The 17,553-nt window shown below is 45.5% G+C and overlaps 3 protein-coding genes across 7 annotated transcripts; 1 reads left to right on the forward strand and 2 right to left on the reverse strand.

Annotated features, from left to right (window-relative positions):
• The first annotated feature begins 80 nt into the window (after window positions 1–80).
• On the forward strand, window positions 81–2,537 carry LOC6614322. The gene is made up of 3 exons (XM_002038726.2): window positions 81–562; window positions 660–1,215; window positions 1,325–2,537. The coding sequence occupies exons 1-3, from the start codon at window positions 101–103 to the stop codon at window positions 2,473–2,475; spliced, it is 2,169 nt and encodes a 722-aa protein (XP_002038762.1). The 5' UTR covers window positions 81–100; the 3' UTR covers window positions 2,476–2,537.
• LOC6614323 (HEAT repeat-containing protein 5B) lies at window positions 2,524–17,525 on the reverse strand. 5 transcript variants are annotated; one of them, XM_032722931.1, is made up of 8 exons: window positions 17,381–17,525; window positions 10,842–11,258; window positions 9,142–10,782; window positions 8,809–9,082; window positions 8,648–8,680; window positions 4,528–8,272; window positions 3,759–3,779; window positions 2,524–3,301 (listed from the first exon to the last, which is right to left on the reverse strand). In XM_032722931.1, the coding sequence occupies exons 2-8, from the start codon at window positions 11,177–11,179 to the stop codon at window positions 2,976–2,978; spliced, it is 6,378 nt and encodes a 2,125-aa protein (XP_032578822.1). In that variant the 5' UTR covers window positions 11,180–11,258; window positions 17,381–17,525; the 3' UTR covers window positions 2,524–2,975. The 5 variants fall into 5 exon arrangements, with proteins under 5 accessions (XP_032578822.1, XP_032578818.1, XP_032578819.1 ...); XM_032722927.1 differs by lacking the exon at window positions 17,381–17,525 and adding an exon at window positions 13,472–13,827; XM_032722928.1 differs by lacking the exons at window positions 8,648–8,680; window positions 17,381–17,525 and adding an exon at window positions 13,472–13,826.
• Window positions 15,148–16,517, reverse strand: LOC6614324. Its single transcript, XM_002038728.2, has one exon. The coding sequence runs from the start codon at window positions 16,193–16,195 to the stop codon at window positions 15,218–15,220; it is 978 nt and encodes a 325-aa protein (XP_002038764.1). The 5' UTR covers window positions 16,196–16,517; the 3' UTR covers window positions 15,148–15,217.
• Window positions 17,526–17,553: the final 28 nt, after the last annotated feature.

A 17,553-nucleotide genomic window follows, 5' to 3' on the forward strand; every position in this document is an offset into this window, starting at 1 on the left:
CTCAATACAGTCCGACCATTGCAACCATTTTATCGATAGTTAATGCCGGCAATAGTTCATCGCTAATGTCGAAGGCAATGTAAACAAAACAAACCGAGCAATGGACGATGTAGATGATCTGCGGATAAGCCAGCAGCAGCTTCTGGACGAGATTTCGGCCCTCTTGCAGACCACAACGGAGCCGAGCGCCGCGAATGCACTGCAACTGAATCAGGAGCTCCAGCGCCGGCTCATGCAAGTGCGGACCAAAATTCTGGCCATGTTACAAGTAGTAAGGGCCCGCTTCTCCCGGAACGAGGACATCCTGGTGCGCCGGCTGCGACCTCGTTCCCATTTCGGCCCGCATTCCCTCAATCGTAGCGGGGCGATCCTGAGAAAGGGCACGTTTCGCTTCAAGGGCAACCTGTTTTTCCGAGACATCGATGGCCGAAGCTGTCCTAACAATGAGGATTACGAGGCGCGGTGCCACACGGAGATGTTTCCCACCGACTTTGACATGCACTCCAGGCACGTATGGACATTGCTGGACAAAAAGAATGTGATAATGGGTATAAAACAACAGGTGAGTGGACCCTTCGAGTGGTTCAGATTGATTGCCAAATACCCATTTAATAGCAATGAAAACTAATATCCTGCTTTATAAAAATCTTAATTCTCAGTTACTGGACCATAGGGCACACAGTACGAATGCGTTGCCCAGCGGAAGTCTGAAGCGCAAGCCAATCGAGCGGCACTTAAGCACCCTGGTAAGTCTGCTGGCATCTGCGGATAGTAGCTTCAGCATCGACTGGAACCAGATCAGCACCCTGGACTTGGAATATCGGCACTCTCCGTATAGCTGCGAGGCAATGTGGAGGGTCTACTTAACACCAAATCTCAGGCGAGACAATTGGTCACCCGAGGAGGACGAAACTTTGATGGCGGTGGCCAATGCAAACAGGATGCAGAACTGGGAGCTGATAGCCGCGTCGCTAGACCGACGTTCTGACTATCAGTGCTTCGTACGCTTTCATACCGCTCTACGTTTTCTGATGGAGCCAAAGAACAGCCACCGCTGGAGCGAAGAGGACAACGATAAACTACGGGCGATCGTTGATAGGAATACGGCAAACAGCGTAATTAACTGGAAAAAAGTCGTGGAGTACTTCCCGGATAAGTCCAAATCGACGCTGATTGGTCGTTACTACTACGTGTTACATCCTAGCATCAGTCACGGTGGGTACCCAATATATTGCATAATTTTTCATTTATTATTTTGCTCCTTTGGACGGAGTTCTTTCGGCCTTTTCCCTCAACACTAATTAATTTTCGCACGCTACTTCAGAACCCTTCACTACCAAGGAGGACATGATGCTGTTCGCCGCCGTTGAAGAGTACAATGGAAAGTTTCACTGTTTTCCGCGTTCTCTTTTCCCAAACCGGTCGTTAACCCAACTTCGAACTCGCTACCACAATGTACTGGCACAGCGCAACAAGACCGACTCCTGGTCCGTTCAGGACGACACACGGCTGATGAGCTTCGTAACGCAATACGGGGCTTCCCAGTGGCTGAACTGTGCCACGTTCTTGGGCAATCACACGCGGACCAGCTGTCGTACCCGCTTCCTGGTCATCAAGAAATTCCTTGAACAAAATCCCAATGCAAAAGTAGAAGACCTGCCACGCCGCCGATCGAAAAAGGTGTCCTCGGTTAACTCTGATAATTGGGCGCAGCGTTTGCAAGAGTGGCAAGAGGACCCAGAGTCATTAGTTAATGACGAGCGCCCGAAAGGAACTCGGGTGCGAAGACCCAAGTCGAAGAAGGCTAAGATCGAGCGACAGGCAGAGAGTTTCCCAAGACTTACGAAAGTTGATAGAGAGTTGTGCGACTTGTTTAAGTTTAGTTACAATATGACGCTGAGCGCTCCAAAAACTTTTCCAGTTCCAAAAGACGTTTATAACTTTACCTACGTGATCAGAGCTCTTGCATATAAGCCACCAATTCGACCATCGCTCTTACAAAACATATTTATGCCAAATGATGTGCTTAAGAGCTACAACAGTATGATCCGAAACCTTCCGGACGAGGAAGGTGATATGAAGAGCCCACTTTTGGCACCCAACTGGTCAACGATGATGGGGTTTCGGGCCTTATGCATACTCTCCGGAGATTGTCGCAAGAAGGAGGCGGAAGCACGTAGCTTCGAATATAATGAATCTTTACCACCCATCCAGCTTTTCCGCAAGCGGTTGCGAGCGCTTTTCTATCGTACCACTCTTCTCAGCCGCTTGGAATCACAATTCTTTACCGACTTACCATCAGCATTAGTTTCTTTACCACGCCCCAAACCCGATTATGCAAAACTGGGTACACATTTTGACTTAATCAATCCAGAGCCGGCAACACAGAATGATCTAAAATCCGAGCCGCTTAGCGAGGATGAAGTCATAAATACAGTCAAGCAGGAAGTGGAAATGGAATATATAGTTTCATAGGAACTATTAAGTAAATATGTACATATTGATTAATTAAAGCTTTAAAAGTTTATATTTTTTTACTTTATATCGCGTTATTTAATAGTTCATTACAATGGCTAACAAATAATTTATAAACTTGTAGGTACTTTTAATGTATTTCACATACAGCAAAATCAAATGCCGGACCGATGTGCATTAGGGTGGCTCATTTTTCTGAATGTTTTTTAAAAATATTGCTTAGGTTTGAAAAAAGGTATATTTATAGCAAAACGAAACAATTTAATACACAAGCAGTCAAAAGAACTAATGTATATTTCAGTTGCCGTTTTACAATCCTTTCAAAATGTAACCTTTATCTCGGATGTTTAGTTATTAGAGCAAAATTGTCTAAACCTTATTTTCAATATAAAAAGAACCGACCCATCCTATTGTACATGCGGTAACAATGCATTACAAAGCATTTTTATAATAGCACTAGCAGCTTGCGGACTATTTTGTTCGATTCCCGGAGGAGGCGCTCATTGGAAGTTACTGAAATCCGTCTTCAGCTTGATCGTAGGCTTCTGCGGCTTGGCCAGCAGGTTCCTCTGCGCCTCGCTTGCTTTTTGGGCAATGTTAATCGACTGCTGTTGGCTGCGAATGGCCGCTTCTAGTTTTTGTCGCAGTTCCGGTGTTTGACCCATTAGGGTCTTAAACTCCTGCGGATATTTCGGACCGATCTTCAGTAGCCACTGCAACGCCTGGTCGTGCAGCTGCCGTTGATACTTTGGCAGCGTCCGGAGTCGACTGGGTTCCGCTAGGAAGCCAATGAGCACAGGGACCAACAGAGTCAGCATTTGGATATCTGTGAAGTGTGGACAAGCAAACAATTAATATTATAATCCTAAGTTTAAGGGCTCGCTAAACGGAACATCAATTCACAGAGATGGACAAGTCGCGCCATCCCGTACTTTTACTTCATACGTGCAACATTTAAAGCGTAATCTTCATTGACAACAAGAACTAGGAACTATGCTATGGATTGGTGCATTGAAAAACATTGAGTGTGCAGTAAACGTTGCAATTCATGGCTACAAGGCAGTTAAGATAAAATAAATTAAAAAACGAATAGAATGTTCATATTTAGTGGTAGAAAAACAATTCCATTTCCAATTAGTAGAAAAATGACAATGTAGTAAATTTACAACGCGTGTTTTTTTAAAAAATTAAAACTTTAAGTGTTACGCTTTAACTGCCTTATATTTCTGAAACGCTTTTGTGACATGAAACATGTGAGTTAATGATCGAGCTCTTCTATTTACCTTGTAGCAAGTTCATGTTTCCTAACGTTTTTTTTATATTTTATTTGTTTTAGTGTTTTGTAAATGATTTGTGAGTTGATAAAAAGAGAAGACAGAGAAAAGAGCAAATATATAATAACGTATTTCGTTTTCTTTTCCCATCGTGTGAAGTTTAAAATGAATGTACTTAACCAATACTTTGGCTGCGATCGAAGATATATTCGAGGAAAACAGATCGATGCGACAGAACAGCCTAATGGCAAATGCAAAGGCTATGCACAAGTTAAGTTGGAAAGGGGAGTGAGTCAACTATAAAGGCGGCCAAGGGGGTACTGCTATGAACTATATTCTAAAATGGGGTACTCCTGCACCAAATAAAAGCTATGTCGAATTTCAAACTTTCTAGTCATATCTTTTATTATTCCAATCTTTCTATTATGACATAGTCGAGTTCCTGGATTATTAAATATCCGTTGCTCCAGCTAGTAAAAGTGCGAAGAAGAAATTTAAAAAATATGGACATGGCCAGGTCGATTCGGCTTGTGATACTGGAAACGAATTTATATACTTTATTCTACCTTTTTCATACTTTTCACTATTTTCCGTGAATTATAATTGCAAAATATATCCCTCCTAAATTCAAAGTTATGATAAATTAATCCAGTTATAACACATAAACGAAAACATGTTCTTAAGGGTATATGTAAAAGTATTCTTTCTCAAACAGGAGTACCCCGAGAGTTAAAGAAAGACCACGCTGAATGATTTTTAAGTATACCCAGTTACTTACGGTTTTGCGGCTCCGACAAGTCTATAAGCTGTTCCACGGTAACGATGCTCTCCAGGGTGACCTGTAGCTCCAGTTCGCTTGTGGGCACCTTGCTGGACTCCGCATACAACGATTCGATTATCCTAGGCGCGAGTGCGTGGATGTAGGGTGTTGCCGTCTTCAATTCGGCCCGAGCGAAGATCGATCGAGTGGTCTCGATGCAGCGCAGCTTCACAGAGAGGCTCTCCGACTGCAAGCACTGCCGGAAGTGATTAATGCAGGGATATTGCAATGAAGGGGTAGCCACAACGGAGGCGGGCGTATGTAGGATGAAAACAGTGATGGCCAGCAGCATAGTGACCTCGTCGACTTTCCTTTCGTCGTTATCGCCTGCCGTTTTGGTGAGATCCACAATGGTGGCCAGGGCACTTTGAAGTAACTGTTGCCATTCCTCGGTTGTCTCCTCTACTTTAGCCCACTTGTGGACACAAACGGATCGCAAGCACTGCAGGGCAGACTTCACAGCACAAGTATTTGCCAAGATAGTACTATCTATGGCCGACTTGTTGGCGATTTCCTTAACGATACTGGTAGTCATATACAGGACGGTGGGCAGGATTGCAAGGGCACCTTTGGGAGTACACAAGTCCAGTAACTGTTCGACGCACTGCAGTCCGCTGGCTACTAGCAGGCCGTTTTCATCGCCCAGCACCGAGAAGAATGACGAGCCAGTGGCCATTTTGGCATAGGCAAAGTCCAGCTGTAAGCCGGAGCCACCAGCTCCCTGCCTCGTTGGATTCATCGTAGGTATTTGGCGAACAAATAGGCAAAGACAAACCTCCAGAACGGCGTAGACATGCGAGCTTCCTGGCTGCATAGAATCATCTTCTCCATGTCGCTCTCCACCCTTTCCGTCCTCAGAATTTGCATTATCGTCCCGTTTCCTTTCTAAATCCTCCCTAGCAGCGCGGATTGTTTGCTTCAAAATTTCCACGCACAGAAGTTGTACGAGTAATTCATCTCTCGTCAGTATCTGACGATGTAGAACATGACAGAGTTCAATGGTTAAAGCCCGATCCTTGACCAACTGTCTTCTAGCCCAATCAGAATCAAAGATGCTGTGCAGTGAGCGAAGGCAGCTCACAATGTTTCTCGGCCTTTCTGAGCTTCTCATGCTGCAGAGTGCCTCCATGCAGATGCCGAAGATCATATGGAAGCGATCCGCTGACAAAGATCCGTGAGTGATCTGATTATTGTTGGATTCCGCTGCGGGTTCACTCGTGTCTAGATGACGCGCGAATCCTTCATCCCTTAACCATAGTGCGGAGGCATAGAGGATGGGCGGCCAACTGGTCATGTAATGTGGTTTTGACGAATTAATTGTGTCCGTGGTGTAAAAGGCTCCTCCGTCGTGTGGTAGTTGGGATTGGAACTCCGCAGGTAGAAGCAGCAATGCGTGATCCTTCATAGCACTTAGCCAGTGTGTTGAAAGATTGTGGAGCTCAGGTTGCACTAATCCTAAAAGACTTTCACCCCTACTGTCAGGAACATCCGAGTCCGTTTCCAGATTGGTTAAGGATTGTAAGCCGGACTGTTGGGATTGGAGATTCAGTAGGGAAGCCGGAGCCTTTCCATTTCCTATCATGGCCACAATATAAACCTCTGCCCACGCCTTTAAGATGCTTAGCTTCTCCAAAGTAGCCATTGATTCGTTATATAACTGAGTGCTGTTGGTTTTTGAGGAAAGCTTATCAAGGGAACTGACCAGCAGCTGGTGAACTCTTTTTAGATCCCCTATGTCGCGAGCCACTCCAGATCCAATCCACGCTGAGCAAACTTCACAAGCAGCAGCTGTCACATGGGAGGGGGTATCCGGCGCGAAAGCAGGACGCAAAGCAGCTCCCACCTGAGCCTGGAACTGCTCCAAGAGTAGGTGACCAGGGAACTCCGGTTCTGGAACGTTAGCGAATCGATCGATTATTTCCTGCAGAGTACGCAATCCTTCTAATCTCAATTGATCCGAGTCCGAGGTGGCGGCCATAAAGGACATTCGAATAAGTTCCGCCAAATGGAGGATAAGATAATCTCCGCGAGAACGAATGAGTTGCTGTTCCTTAGCTTGCAGGAGATCAAAGTGCACTGAACTGGCAGCCTCACAGCTGGCTATGATACGTCGCACGCACTGGGCAGCGAAAACACGAGTGGGCCACCTTGGCTGCACTGCCGGATGGGTGGATGTGTTCTCCTCTGCTCTATATTCTGTTACATCATCAGCATACTCTTCCTCCTCGTCCTCTTCATCATCTTCTCCACCAGCCTCCTTGCTCTTGCTTTGTTCCCCAGCAGCGGGATCATCATTTAGTCCTCCTTCCACAGCAACGGTTAACACATTCTTGCAAAGACTCAACCAGGAGCTGAGATTATCTGCAGCCAGCATTTGGAGCATTGATGTAAGTGTATCGTGAATGTTTCTCAGCATCTCGGCATCCGTTTCGGTGTCGAGCAGTGAGAAAAGCAGTCCTGGAAGTCCATACTCCGTAATTACCAAATCGGGAAGTTGCTCGGCGTTAATAGTTAAAGCTAATTCACACACTTCCTTAGCTTCCCGATGGGCCAACTGCCGGAGACAGGAAACGGAGGCCTTGCGAAGTATGAAATAGTTACAGGCTAGCATTCCAACCAGCGTGGGTACCAACTCCTCTAGTTGCAGAGATTTACTGGCAAAAAGATGTAGCTGCTGCAGGCAGCCAATAGCCTCAGCTTGCACAAGAGGATCCGAGTGTGATTGAAGAAGGGCTGCTGAGCAGAGGAATGATCCTCTCATGTTGGCCACTGCGCCGCCTCCTCCTTGCAACTCCGGTCCCACGGTGGTGATCAACGCATTGACTACGCGGCCCACACACTGATGTACATCAACATGAGCGTGGGGTACGGTAAGTAGGAGTTTCAGGCACAGCGTCAGAGTTGCCTCCACGTAGCCGCGGAACATGGGTCCTCCAGAGTCGGCAATCTGCGCTAGAGCATAAAGCGACCAAGCCTGTACCACTGGCGATGCACTATCTTGACCCAAGGCCAGAAGGATAGATACACTGGTGCTCAGATGCTGCGACGAGCCCATGCCACCCACATAACGATGCAGGCAGCCCAGTGCATGTGAATGTCCAGTCCTTGTGACCACATCTCTGGCAGATTTTAGTTTATCAAAACTATTTTGAGCCAACTCCGCGGTAAAATGAGAATCTCCCACAACCTGGGCTAATCGACCCAAGGCCTCTCCAGCCGCACACCGTATGGTAGAGTTGGCACTCGTCAACGAAGCAACTACCAATGCCGTGGCACTCTTTCGTACATCTTCCTGGCCTAGGCTTGTCTTGCTATCTGTCAGATTTTTTAGAGCGCAAAGCAGAGCCGTAAAGATATTCATTTGGACGGCTTCTTGGCGACTGCTCTTGGCCTGGCGAATGCACTCAGTAAAGTGCTCCAGCATTTGAAGCCTATGCTTGTTTGCCACTTTTGGAAAGATGGTTCCATACAAAGTCACTGCCATATCGATCACTGCTACTCCGAGTGGCAATGGTCCTGGACACTGTTGTGCCTTGCTGATCTGCTGGATGTTGCTTCCTCCACCGCCGTTGCTTCCACCAGTAGATGTTGCTGATGAACTATTCGAACTGGATCCATTGCCTTGGGCAGACCAACTGGGACGGTACAGACAGCATGGATCGTGCTCTAAAGCTCCAGATCCCGCGGCGCTATTGGGTTGCAGCTAAAAACAACGAAGTTTTAATTAGTATGGCTACTAATTAATATGCAGTTTACCTTAGTAACCACATATGACAAAAAGATAATTCAAATGAAGTATTCAAAATTCATGCATGCAACAAAAAAGCAACAATAAAATAACTTTCTCAGCAAAAATGAAACGACTGAAACCATTTTTAGAAGATTAACAACAAATATGCTTACTGAAAGAATATCGAATAACAAACTTGGAAGTTTATCCAATTTTCAACATTTAAATTCATGCTCAAATAAGAATCAAAATTAATTCCGATATGTTGAGTAATAAATATAAGGTAAGATATAACCACTCAATAGAACTCGAAACAAACACTGGTAGCAGATATTGCACTCCACTTACATGCTCGCCATCGACTTTGCGATTGGGCTCCATCTTTGGATATGCACAATTATAGAGAGAAGGGTGGAAAAACAGTGAATTGGGGTTCACGGATAGACAGTTGGTTGAGCGTACACACACATGTATAGGAAGATATACCTAAGCTCCCAAATTAAACCCACCTGATCCTCAATGGTGCGATGATTAGTTTCCTGCAGCCAGGTGCCCAATATGATCGAATCATCACCATGACAAAGCGTCCGCAACAATGAGTTCGTAGTGTTGGCCGCGTTATCCGAAAGAGTAAACTCCGAGACGAGCATGCGAAGAAGATGGGTGTAGGAGGCCTCTAGCGCATTAGCCGGCAGCAGAGTCAGCGTTTCAAAGAGACGAAGCCGCACCATAGCTGCCGGTGCCTTTAGCTGGGTTCCATAGCTCTTCAGGACAGATGCCAAGCTGGAAAAAAAGTATCAATAAGCGGGACTGATAAACTGCAGGTTAAGGATGAAACTCACTTGACCAGCATGGCCAGGGCGCTTTCGATGGGGGTGAGTAGTCGTCTGGTTATGTCTTCATTCAGCAGATCCGGGCAATTAAGCAAGAAGCTGTGCATTACAGAAAGAGCTCCAGCTCTGCCCTCTAGCGTCACCTGCCAGGTGAAGGCATCGCCGCGCGCCTTTTCCGATTCAAGCTCTTTGTTGGACCGCGGGAAAGAGTTCCGCCACAGTAGCAGCATTCGCGGCAGCAAGCCTTTCACTACCGGCGATCCCAAAGTCATTATAGCTCCAATTAATAGCCAGCCGGCCTGGGTACGGTGCAGCGACATGCGGCTATTCTGGGAAGCAGATCGCAGCAGTTCCTCCGCACAGTTGAACACGACCTTTCCCTTTGTGTGGGGTATGCCCAATGGCGAGTACCGAACACTTCCCAAAATTGCCGCCAAAGCGCAGCTATATCCGGCCATTGCTTCTGGCGAGGATCGCATCTGCTCGATGGCCTCCACAAAGCGATCAATCAGTGGCGTAATTTGCCCAGGAACCGCCACACAAGCGCATCGTAAGCACCAAGCGGCAGCTAAACGGGCAGCGGCGCAGGGATGTACCAAAACGGCACAGGTGGCATCGATCGCTTGCAGGGATTGATCTCCCAACAAGTTCTGTGCCGTGGTTCCTAATCCAATAAGTAGGGAACTTAATTCCTGGAGGGCACACACCAGCAGGTGCTGACTGAACAGTGTTTCTTGATTAGAATCCTTGGCGTTCTCCGGATTAAAGTCAATTGAGTTCATCTGTTTGGCTACCAGATGGACCAGTTCCTTGCAGGCAGCGCTCTGCGCCTTTTCGCCTAGCATCTTGCCAATTGTTGATCGGAGTATAAAGCTGATACATTTCCGTGAATAGACTGCATCCACGTGGGAGCACGCTGCCTTTGGATTGGCCACCAGATCCAAAACGTGAGCCAGAAACGTGCTTAACTGTCGTTCCAACCAAACGCTGCCCATGAATTGCACGAAAACGACATATGCATGCGTTACACCAACTCGAACCTCACGGTTGACTCCTGAGCTGCCTTTGATAATCTCTCCGGTGCCCTTAAGGAAAGAGGCGCCACCACGAAGGAAACCTGACATCAGAATGCCCAGAGCCTCATCCAAGGAAACCAAACGTTGTGTAGCTCCCTTGCCCGCTTGTATAGCCACCGCTTGTCCCTGTTTCTTTTTGCTTGTTGCGGCTTCTGCCAGTTGTTGAGTATAGGCCAGAAGTGTTCCCAGCAGCTGAGCTACCGCACATCGCACTTCATAGTTGCTGCCGTCGAAGGCTCGGAAACACAATGTTCCCAGGCTTTCCAGCTCCGTCTGGTACAGGAATGGTGCACTGTATATCATTTTGAGAATGCAGCGTGCTGCAGCCACTCGAACAGCCATAACTCGGTCCAGCAGGCAATGCTTGGCCGCCTTGTAAATATCTTTGTGTACGTTGGCAATGGCGGTGCCCATGCCAGCGCTCACCTTCTCCAGCGTGTGCATGATCTCAATCCGCACCTGCGACTCAGCGTTGCGAAGCGTTCGAATAAGGATCTGCACCGTATCCTCGTAGGTGCGGCCCATCATCCTACCCAGCTTTTCATACATCGAGCCCAGCACGCAGATGGCGGCACTTGGGATAAAATAGGCTCAGTTTCGACTTTTATATTTTTATATATGCAATATACTCACAGCTTGGTGGGCAAGTAGCTGGGCGAGTCGTCCTTGTTCTTCAGGATGTCATTGCAGGCGTTGACGGTGTCAAAAAGCATGAAGGTGTCACCGACGGAGAATAGCGTGGCCAACGCGCTAGCAATAAGCTTACGAATGGGCGGACCTGGAGCACCCTGGATTCGTTCAGAGAGCTGCTGCACTAGCTTCTTCTGGCTCGCCTTGATCTCCGCTTTGGACACCAGTGGCAGGGCCTTCTCCAAGTAGCGCAACCATTCCAACTCGAACACAGGCCGCTTGTGTTCGGGCAACTGCTTGAGAGCATCCTCATTAAGGGTCAAAGTATGGGCCAGCTCCATTTCGGATATAACGTCCTCCTCGGTTTCCGAGCGTCCCCTCGCGGATGAGGCGGAAAAATGGTCGCTGTTTATAAACGATCTGCAGAGCAAGCGAGAAAAAAATAACAATATAAATTGCGGAATGTTTCATAAATTAAACGCAACATATGGTTGATGAGTGTGTTCGCTACGAATCGGTCCACCTTTGACCTTGCCATTTGAGTCTACTAGTACGGACAGCTGCATTATCGATTACAATTTGTTGATCACATTTCAAAATTTGCTTTATGTTATTCTTTACTATTTTAAGTGTTATACTAAACTTCTATATCCATTTAATGTATAGATCAATGTCTAACAATATATATTTTACATATGTACGTGAGTAAATATGTCACTTGAAAAATAGCATTAGTTCTCCCAAGCCATAAATATAAAGTTGTAAAATAGATAGAAATTTGCCAAGAAAACGAATTTATTAAAGGTAACTATTAAACATATGAACAAAAACGTTGGAAATTGTGTCCGTTAAACAAAGCAAATATGCCTTAAAAGCTTGCCACTAATAAGTAGAGCAATCACTTTACGGAATATACATTTATGTGGAGAAGGGGCGCAGCGCGGCAGTTCCCCGTGGTATTGTGTGGAAAAGTATGCATCACTCAATCTATATATACGGCAATGATGACGGTGATGAAGTCAACCCAGAAACATATTCAAATGTATCGATGCGCCGCCAAGCGTCGAACGGAAACTGCACTGGTAGCGAGACTAAGAAGTCTACCCCCCACCCACCACCGCCCTATTTTCTTGTTTTATCCACACACCCACTCCCACTGCCACCCAGCTTTGATAAGTGCGGGAAAGAGCTGTCGCCTTGGGCTCGATAGCAGCGCCCGTTGACACAGATGGCGGCAAAGTCAAGAGGAGCCAAATTATTAAACCGAAACAAAGACTTTTCCTTCGGAAAATCAAAGGGGTCCGAAGCGGCGGCGTCGACTCTTGTCCTCGTCATTTGTGTGCAATGTGCGAAATGATGTCCGCCGGCTATGGGTAATGGGGTAAGCGAAGACAATGGGAAGGATGTACGGGAGGTGGGCTGCAATTTTAATGGTGGGTGCGTTGGAGCACCATGGTGCTTGGGAAGGTCGTATGCAGTAATTGCTTAACTGGAGACATCCAGTCATGTAAAAGTGCCTTTATTAGTCAAAGTTTCATATATTAATTCTTAGTTGACTTCACAGTTAAAGAAATATATATGGTCAACGCTTAGTTAGTTTGTTACGCAACATTTTTGAGTCATTTATAGCTATTGTGAATCCTTACAAAAAAAGTTATTTAGTCCTCAGCATTATACAGACTGATTTCATTTATTTTGTGAAAAATTTTTTGTCTGGAGTATGTGCAATTTCCTATGACTAATTGTCGGCCTTTTTAAGGGTATGCCGTGCCTTGGGGTTATTGGTTCCAAGGGGTTTCTGTTCGTTGCAGCTCCTTCTCTCTGCTTTGTTGTCTTTGGTCTTTGTTTGCGGTGTTTGCCTCGAGTGGCTTGTGTGGCATGTTGCACAAGGCACATACTCTCATAATGCATACAATAACAGTCGCGGAACTAGCACTGCGAAATTAGGTATCAGATTATGCTGTTTTAAAAGCTAACATTGACAATATTGTATCTTAAGTCAGCTGTGACTAAAGATTTTGTTGTGAGGCTGATTAGCAATAATGAGATTTGTTTAATTTTAAACAGATTTACTAGTCATCATTGAGATATTTCTAATACGTAAATGTTACTAAAGTGATGTTACTAAAGTGACGTAAATGTTACTAAAGTGATGAGTATTTTCATTGGTTTTTAAAGCAACACTGACTAAATGTAATGCCCTAATTCAAATTCCGTACAATACATTATGAATGAGTATTTCAGCGCTATTATTTTGTTCAACGCTGTGTGTACACACAAGGCGAAATAATCCTCTGGCGTGAGGACACCGAACCATTGACGTCTGCAGGCTCGAGTTACATAAGACGCCGTCGGGCTGCTGCACCGCCCCCTTGGCGACTACTTTGCCGCCCACAAGAGGAAAACAAGTAAAACCTGTAAGGTGCAGCCCAGCGAGGGAAAAGAAACCAAGAAGCAGCCACAAACTGAAATCCCGGCTAGACTTGTCCTGTGCAATACGGGAACATTGGGTGACTCGTTCGCCGGTGAGTGGTAAATTCTTTTGGGTGGTGGTGGTGGCTGACTTTTCCACTTTTCACCCCCTTCGCCCAACCCACCCTCCAGCTTTGTTTTTGTTTTCTTCCTGCATTTACCTGCGCGCCTCGGAGATAACTTTGCGCAGAAATTGCGGCGTGCGTGCAAAGTTTAAGTTTTCCATTGTTGTGATTTGCTGTGTCTTCACATTTCCAGAAAACTTTCTTCGCCTTTTCTCTCGCCAATCTGCAGCAGCCTGCAACTTTCACACAAATCGATAACTCTTCCACAAAAGCACTTTCAGCACAAGTTTTTAACTGCCCCAGTGTATTTTGGTTTTTTTTTTTTGTATTATTGCCGTTTTGCATTCAATTACACTAGCACAATTAATTCCTTAATAGCTTGTCACTCGAAAAGTCCCTAAGTGGCGAAAAAATAAAACCGAATTAGAGGAGATTACAGGCGCAACTCTGGAAAAGAAGCAGGCCCAGACCAGACCCGCTTACACTTGCTTCGCGCAGCAAGTACAAAAATAAAATGAAATTGAAGAGCGCAGGCGAGCACAAACCACCAAGTAAAAAAGTGCTCTCTCTTAATACCCTTTCTGAAGATAACATCGCTCTTGCCAAATTTTAGGCACCCCCTTCGTACAGTTCTTTATACATCTTTTTCTTCATTTATTTTTGCCAACGAATAGAATGGAATTTTCTTTTAGTTCGTTTATTAATAAATTAATTTTTATTATATTCATTTATTATTTAATGAAATTAACAAAATATAGTTGAAAAACATCAAAATAACATTTGGTAATGCAAGTGTCTTCCTCATTGCAAATATTTGCAGTGTATACACAGTTCGAGTAAACAAATTTACAAATTTCAAAGTGAGAGAGCACCAAAACAAAATAAAATCAAAGAGCGGCGCAAAGAACACGGGAAAACACCCGTTGTGGTGCACGTTCGAGAAGAGTACAAGTGGGTGGCAAGTGCTGCCGGAAGAGAGCGGCTTGTGAGAGAGCGGGCGATGACGTCGCACGCTAGAATCGCAGCTGATTTAGCAACAATTTGCAGCCGGTTGCCCCGTGATAGACTTTTAGGCACATTAACACCGATGTCCGCACACACCCGCATTGGCGTGAACTATGTCAATGTGTCAGTTAAGTCGTTTGGATGATTCGGTGCTAGGGTGAAGTGGGGCCCCAGGGGCGAGTGTCCTGCAGCAAATGTCCTGCTTTCTTTGTCTTAAGAGAACACTTTCGGCGGCACTTCCGGCCGTAAAGGGTCTGCCGACTGATGTAGAATCGGACCCAAATTCAAATTCAATCAGAAAAAAAAGTTCTATACTTAATTTGCTAAAAAGCAGATACTGAAAAGAGGTTATTTAGGTTTTTTGAAGACGAAAGAAAAGAATATTTAGGACGAATATTAATTAACCCTACGTCACTAGTAGCAAGTCAAATTATATTTCAGCCCGCGACAGATTAATCCCAAGATTAATTGAATCTTTAAGTGCCAAGGCTGATTTAATCATGATTTAATTTAAAATATAGTGGGGAGCACAAATCGGGTTATAGTTGCTTCGATTTTTATTGAAAATGTTAGAAACCTTTCACAAGGCCCCCATTAATCTCCAATAATAAAGCAACAATGTACTACAACTTATGTATAAACAAATCTTTGTACATTGTCTAATCTTTCTAAAAAAAAAATGTGCTCAAATAAATAATATAAACTATTTTATCAGCGCTTGTTTCAAACTGATTTTGGATGACTATTCCCCAAAACAAAAATTCGAATTTATCAAAATACACACACAAACGTAAGGTCAGTTGGTCCCTCGACTTTATTGCGACTTATCCTAGGAGCTTAAGGTAAAAACTGCATGCTGGGAATAAAAGTCAATGCCTTGGAAGTGGGGCTTTTGGGATTCCCCAGATCTTTGGCGATTCCCTGCACGCGGGCCACCACGTCACTGCGCTGGATATCGCCCCGGTCCAGCATCCTTTTAAATAGAGTATACAATTGCCTGGCCGCCGAAACCTGTGACAAGGCATGCAGCTCCACCAGCAGATCCTCGGAATATCCCTCGTACTTGCTCAGACTCGACGCCTTGGCATCGCGCTTTAGCAGATCGTAAACCAGCAGGAAATCCACATAGGGCTTGGTGGGAGGAACCCTCTTTTTGCCTGCTATCGAGGCGGTGCTCCATCGATCCATAGCGGACTCAGAACCGAAAGCGGCCCGTCCGTAGTTATCGTCGTAGAGACGCAAAAAGTTATCCAGTGACTCCACATCGTTGGTAAAGTCGTAGCGCTCGCTTTGAATATCACGGATCAAAGACAAAGGCAGGTTATCGAAGTCGCCATCATCTTCGATTTCTGCAAATAGATCGTTGCCCTCAAGGGACTTTTCCGGCGGCGCAGTTGGTGCAAAAATTGCCGGACGGTGCGGCACAGTGGGTGGCGATGTGGGTCTCTCGGTAGTGGATGTTCTCTTCGGGGTCTCCCACCAACTTGGCGGTTGCCACCAGCCCATGCCACCAGATCCAGACGCACCTGCTGCAATCGGTCGCCTTGTGGTAGTGGTTCTCATCCTCGTGGGCAACGGTGTAGATGGCCGCGGATTTGCAGTGGTGGATACCACACCTTCATCATCCGCACTAAAAGCAGGCTCCACCGTTGTGCTGGATAGCGGCTCGTACTGCAGCAGATCAATATAGTATGCCAAGGCCTGCATGGAGGCGGGCAGATAGCTGGTCAGTAGGTTAGCCGGCGCCACTGGAGCCACTAGGTGACCCACTAGAAGCACCACCAGCATTGGACGAAGCGTTAGCCCACTGCGCATTTCTCGCTTTTCTTACTTTCTTCTGGCGGGAACGGTTTGCTCTGGGGGAATGGAGGCACTCAACTGAAGCGACTCTTCCCAGCAGCCAGCGAGCATCAGTAGTTGTCTCTGTATCTGTCTTTGTCCCCGTATCTGTATCTGGTTTCCAAAATGGGTGACAGCGGGTTCGGCTTTAGTTTATACTCTTTCAAAAGGTATTTCAATACGCAGAAAATATTAAAAAATCTTTAGGGCAAACGATTACTACTAATCTGTATTGATTTTATATCAGTGTGAGTATCATCATAATCATCTATTTCTATTAAAAAATGTAATTAAAGCAATACTTCTTGCTTTTCTGTTTCAAATCTCATTTGCCCTAATGAAATAAATAAGAATGCATCCCTTTAACATCAATGATTTCTGAGCATACTTATAGCTTCGGTGTTTGGCTTCATCTTTTCACCTGCGCTTTTTTGGGGGTTTTAGCAAACTCGTTGATTGGAGAGGCCAGCGACCGCGATCGCCGCTTGTTGCGTAAATTTTGTAACCACCGACTGTTGGCGGAGAATGTTGTTCTTGGAAAGAGTGAAAGATGTTCCGTTGCCAAAAGAAGAACCAGTTTGGTCATAAATATGCAAAGTGTGCACAAACACAGGCAGAAAGCAGGCGAACCGCAAATAAACCTGATTTTGGGTGCTTTATTTATTTGCAAGGAGTACAAAAGCACTTACATCAAATGAAATGCATCTTTGGTGCAGTTTAAGAATCACTTGCAAGCGCTACACTTTGAGAGCCACTGATGACCGCTGTCGATCAAAAAAGGAGAGCAAGAGAAGCCGGCAAACAGCTGTTTGAGAAGCATTAACCTGTTGTTGTTGCTCTTGTGTTGCTGGCTAGATGAGTTTTCGCTTTTTTTCGAGCAAATTGGAGCAAGGTAAACGAGTAAGCATAACGGGTTTCCTACGCAGACTGTGCCACTGTTTTTTTTAGCACAGGCATAACGGTCTCACACACGCACATCTAAACTTTTTGCACTTCCGCCTGGCCAATTAGCACTTAATAGTGTCATGTGTATTTGTTGACGCGTCAGAACCATACACACACACAGGTAATAATTTCACTGGCACACTCCCACACCCAAATTGGGCCCATGCAAATGTTTGCTTTGTTTTCAATTTCGTCGTGCTTTCAGGCTCAACTCACCGTTTTACTTGGCGCACAAACAAGTTTACACTTTAAATCACACTCTTCACATGGTTATTGCTTTTAGTTTACTGGAAAAATTTCATTTTTCACGAATTTTCACTGCGCTGCGATATGTGTTGTGTAGGCTAGCTCGATAACTTTGGCCGATGGCGGTAATCGAAACATTTGCC

Source organism: Drosophila sechellia, chromosome 3R, assembly GCF_004382195.2.
Source record: "Drosophila sechellia strain sech25 chromosome 3R, ASM438219v1, whole genome shotgun sequence".
Lineage (NCBI taxonomy): Eukaryota > Metazoa > Arthropoda > Insecta > Diptera > Drosophilidae > Drosophila > Drosophila sechellia.

Bases quoted from the DNA above. Each gene is read 5' to 3' on its own strand.
- LOC6614322 (XM_002038726.2), top strand. From the start codon at position 101: ATGGACGATGTAGATGATCTGCGGATAAGCCAGCAGCAGCTTCTGGAC. The intron at 563-659 runs GTGAGTGGACCC...CTTAATTCTCAG, and splicing joins TAATGGGTATAAAACAACAG to TTACTGGACCATAGGGCACA. The intron at 1,216-1,324 runs GTGGGTACCCAA...ACGCTACTTCAG, and splicing joins ACATCCTAGCATCAGTCACG to AACCCTTCACTACCAAGGAG.
- LOC6614324 (XM_002038728.2), bottom strand. From the start codon at position 16,195: ATGCGCAGTGGGCTAACGCTTCGTCCAATGCTGGTGGTGCTTCTAGTG.
- LOC6614323 (XM_032722927.1), bottom strand. From the start codon at position 13,536: ATGGAAAACTTAAACTTTGCACGCACGCCGCAATTTCTGCGCAAAGTT. The intron at 11,259-13,471 runs GTAAATGCAGGA...CTTGCTCTGCAG, and splicing joins GTTATCTCCGAGGCGCGCAG to ATCGTTTATAAACAGCGACC. The intron at 8,273-8,647 runs GTAAGTGGAGTG...CGTTGTTTTTAG, and splicing joins GCAAAGTCGATGGCGAGCAT to CTGCAACCCAATAGCGCCGC.